The sequence below is a fragment of the Halyomorpha halys genome, unplaced genomic scaffold, assembly GCF_000696795.3.
Source record: "Halyomorpha halys isolate HHAL.00 unplaced genomic scaffold, Hhal_1.1 Scaffold245.1, whole genome shotgun sequence".
Lineage (NCBI taxonomy): Eukaryota > Metazoa > Arthropoda > Insecta > Hemiptera > Pentatomidae > Halyomorpha > Halyomorpha halys.
The window spans coordinates 66,613-71,653 of NW_027106223.1; the positions used below are offsets into that span (position 1 = coordinate 66,613).

At 29.6% G+C, this 5,041-nt stretch overlaps 1 protein-coding gene across 1 annotated transcript in view; it reads left to right on the top strand.

Moving 5' to 3' along the window:
* Cht10 (Chitinase 10) overlaps positions 1-1,423 on the top strand; it is a gene marked incomplete in the record, with an annotated part of 38,691 nt that extends 37,268 nt beyond the window's left edge. Inside the window, 1 exon segment of the mRNA XM_067044591.1 lies at positions 750-1,423. Coding sequence (XP_066900692.1) covers positions 750-908 — 159 coding nt within the window.
* Positions 1,424-5,041: the final 3,618 nt, after the last annotated feature.

Here is a 5,041-nt window from a genome sequence, read left to right on the forward strand (position 1 = left end):
CAAGGACATCTAAATATTTAACAGCTTATATTATATATTCATTTGTAATACTCTCTAATAATTGACTTTTTAAATAGGTTTTTAACTTATAATTAATTAATGACCTGGGCAGAATAGCCTGCAAAAGAAATTTTAAATTTAATGTGAGGAAGAATTTATAATTGAAGGTATGTTATATTATTAGTGATAATGTTGTTATAAGTGTTACAAATGAATATATAATATAAACTGTTAAATATTTAGATGTCCTTGAGGATGGCTAAAATGGCCGAAACATTGGACTGTTGAAATAAAAAGTGTTGAGACAATAAAGGAAACAAGTTTTGATTTATTTAATAAATAATTACCTTGTCTCAAGAAATTGAAATAATATAATTAAAATTAAAATTTCTTTTATATAAACTTCATTCACAAATTCTAATTAGAAAAAAATTAATATTTATTTATTATATGTTTAATGAAACAAAATCCGATACAAAAGAGGGTTTAATCTATTATTTGCCGACACCGTACTTTACTATCATTAACTTATCATAACAATTTTGTTGAATCACACTGTACTATACTACCACAACAATAATTGACTAATGATAGTAAAGTAAAGTGTTTGCGAAGAATAGATTTTATTATTAAACGTTATATTGACAAATGCAGGTTTAATTTGACTGTGATAAATTGACTTGGGCGTAATAGCCACATAATAATGGTATCTCTACGATGTAATGCGTAATATAATTTAAATTTTTCAGTCACAATATGTGAAAGAACATGGGCTAGGTGGAGGCATGGTGTGGGCGCTAGACTTGGACGACTTCAGAAATATTTGCGGTTGCGGTAAAAACCCTCTTTTGAGCACAATCAACCAGGAATTGAGAGGCCATTCAGGAAACACTAACAACTGCACATAAGGAGAGAATCTAATATTTAAGGACTACATTAAGTGTGATATAGGGATGAAGTACTAGAATATTTTAGTCATCGTTTAATTTATACAGTGGATCTAGAATTTGTAGTAAATTGATTGAGAAATTATATAAAATAGGCTGATAGTTTAAGGGCAAAGCTTTGAACATTGAATTTTATCATTAGTTAAAAAATATTTTAAGCGAAAAAAAAAAATATTTCTTTTGACTAATGATAAATAAATGCTTCTTTTTTTTTTTGGTGAAAATTATGAGGGTATCACAATTTTAAACCATGACATTTATCTTTTGTTTGTGATAGACTTTTATAATTTATCCAAATATTGCATATTATTGTGATTATTGGTTTTTTTTTATTTATAATTTTAAGGAAACTTCAGTATGGAATATTTTTAAAAAATGTAGCTTAGGTTACGAAATCAAATGTGAAACCCGTGCCATTCATTTATGAAATCGTGTGTATGATACAACTTTTTTTAGATTTATTTAATATATTTATATTAAACAGAGAAGTAAAAAACTGTTTTCTTTTTCTATTCCTAAATTTCATCTTTCCCTTTTCCTTTAAACTTATTGTTTTCTGTTCAAGTTCAAAATCATGAATTAATAAGTGGTGATTATGTAGAAAAATAGACAAATGTTCAAACTTTCAAATAATTTAAATATTATTGAAAACAAACAGAATCTAATAATTTAAGAAACCATCCTTTTGGAATGATCATCATAAATTGAGTTATAAAAACAATATTTTAGCTTTACTTTTGAATTGCGAAAAAGGTAAATGTAATGTAAGCCATTAATACTTTGCTAAGGAGAAGATGGTCGGGAGTGTGGTCAGTAACAATACATAAATTAGTAAGACTTATTTATACTGACATTTCGGGCCGAAATAAAAAACAGTAATAACTGTAGCGAAAAGGAGCAAGCAGTTGGACCACAACTCATCAGAGCGCTGCACCTCGAGCCTCACTGAAGTTCTCAAATTTACACATTGCATTATTTTGTAAAAACACATTGTCATTTTTATATATTGTAATATGCTCTTTTTTATTAAATAGTATATTTTGGTGTATAAAGAGTTTTTAATATGTTTTATTTTATGTATCATTTTAAGATTGTTAATTTGTTTTGTTTATCCAAAAAGCAAGCTAACCAGGTTTCATTGTTCATAACTTCGTGATTATAAACAAAACCAAGATGGCGGTATGTTGAATCAAGGCCACGTTGAGCAGATTAAATATCATAAAAACTATTTTAACTCTTCCCCTCATAATTGAAAATATAGAAAATTAAAGGAAAAAAATAAATCAAGAAATAGTGCTAATGAATAATATTCAGAAAGTAAATCATTTGGAAAAATCCCTAACTGTCGTGGGACAATCGATGTTTACATGTAACCTCAAGGCAGGTTTTGGTTTTTGGAGAGAGTCGTGTCTGGGGCGCCAAAGAGAGATGTCTCCAAGAAAAGGAGGTGCTCATCAATTTCTATCCAGCAAGAAGGAAGCCATTTTGGACGCCAGGACAGAACAAAAAGAAAAAAAAAAGACACCAGGAATCAACGAAAGAAGATCGTGAACTTGGTTAGTTTTGTTATAACTAAATTAGAATACATTTGTAAAATAGATTTATATTTAATTAATTGAGATTATTGTAAATGCCTGTTCTAATTGTCTAGTAACAACACGCCCTGAGATTAAGAGTTTCTTTTTGTATAATAAAATTATATTAGCTATTTGATATTAAAGTTATTAATTTGAACCCAAAGTATCTTTCACATTTGAAAAAAATTATAAAAAGAATAAAAATTCTTTTTTATTTTATTTTTAATATTTTAAAATTATTACAATATGTATCGACCGCTTCTCGGTCACAGCCGCATGGACTAGGCCTATAAATAAAGGGGCTCTAAATCCCTAATGTGATCTTTGATCCACATCCTTCCCAGCCCTAGTCATAGCACTGGTGGCGTACGTGCACTCTACTCAAGATATAGAAGTTTATTGCCAATCTGTTTTCGCAAGAGTTGTTTTTTTGTACGTTTACCTAAGATGATGGTCTATCTTCTCTCCAGCAATTTTAGTCTGTCAGCTTCATCTCTGCAACCAGTGTAGTAGATCCCGTCTCTCCCCAGCTCTAGTCCGTCCACTTTATCTTAGCAACTAGAACTGTTACTCTGCCTCAAACTCTCTCACCTAGACCTCCTCTACCTTCGTCAGTGTCCAGGGCTCATCCTCTGGCAGGCCATTCCTAATTGTAAAGTGGATATCAGGCTGGAGAACCGTCTTAAGACCAGACAACCTCGACATAACAATTTACAGAAAAAAAAAATGAAAATTTGCATATATATCAAACAAACTAAGAAACAGTTTAACAGAAAATTTAAGTAGATAGATAGATGATAAAATAAAATAAAAAAATAAATGTAGCATTGGAAGCCAATAAGGGTCAGGAAGGAGTGCAGTTACTAAAGAAGTACTGTTACTAAACCAACAGTTGTGCAGGTAATTCAGTCAGAATCACGCCCAGATTTTTTTCCAATTAAGGTTCCTACTTTATGAGGTTGGGTGGACCCTAGAGGGCTACCGAACCCACAGGGTTGACTCACGGTTACAGTAACAAAATAAATAATTATCTGTCACAATCTGTTTTGGGTTGATCCCGAGATAGATGATACTATAAGAAGATTATATAGTATTAATTTTTATTAATATATTCTTGTTTGAGAATGGTTTAGTTTATTTAAAAACAAATTTTGATCCTTTTTTTCTCAACTTTATTCATTACAAACCTTCCAACGTTTCGACCCTCAGGTCATTTTCAAGGATACCTACAAAAAGTTTTTATTTTTATATAACAATTTCATTATTTCCTTCCCTTTCATATAGATTTCTCTGCCCCTACCTTAATTTTTAAAAAGAAAATGACATCAAAATGAAGGTAGGGCCAGAGAAATCGGTATTATGTAAGTGAAGGAAATAATGAAATTGTTATATAAAAATAAAAACTTTTTGTAGATATCCTTGAAAATGACCTGAGGGTCGAAACGTAGGAAGGTTTGTAATGAATAAAGTTGAGAAAAAAGGATCAAAATTTGTTTTTAAATAAAAAAAATGAAGATTATATAGTTTGCAAAGGGAAGAATTAGAGAGAAAAACTTTATTAAAAAAAAAAAAGTTGTGCTGTCCAACTGTATTGGGCAGAGTTGGGCTACTATGAAACTAATAGCCAATATTGTCATGGATACGATATTTATATATCAATGGTTCATTCATGAATAAGGGTGGTATCCATGGCAACTTTATCTATTAGTTCCAACTATAGCTAATTTTTGCCCATCTCTGATATTGGGTTGCTAAATACACAGCATACTTATATTTAGTTAAATTTAATCTTATAAAATATAGGCATAGTCGAGTATATAATATATGTTTTTCGTTTATTTATTTTTTTTTCACATTTTGTCTCTTAACCCAATACATCTTTCCTCTTCCTCCCCTCCTCTTTAACATACATAGAATAAAATTAAAATATAAATAATAAAAATTTGAAATAAATAACAATATAAAGAAGCAATATATTTATATTGTAATATCCAACTTTTTAATCAATAGTTGATATTTATATATAAGTGATTTTAGTTATGTTTTTATTTTATATATATTGTTTCAGTATTGTTTATTTGTTATTTTAAATCAAAAAGCAAGCCAGTTTTTATTGTTTAAAGTAAATACCCTGTTCAAAAAAAGAAAGATGGCGGTGCGCGTCCTTCAGAAGTGTTCGTTGAATTGTTTGTGTTGAGATAGATTGAAATTTTTCAACTTTTGTTGTTTCTATACAATAATTATAGAAAAAGAATAAGCAAAGAAGAAATAGAACATAACAATTATCAATAAACTATTTACATCGTAAATCATAGCAAATAAAACAGAGTGATTGTACTACAATCGATTATTTTTGGATCGACTAGTGAACATTGAAGATAGAAGAGAGGAAACGGGCACTCTTGATTTTGCTGGCTTGGAGAGAAGACGTCCATTTGGCTAGAAGCGGGAATGATTGGAAGCCATTGTTAGAAGTTGGATTTAGCGTCATGGACAAGAGGATTTCAACAGTAATAT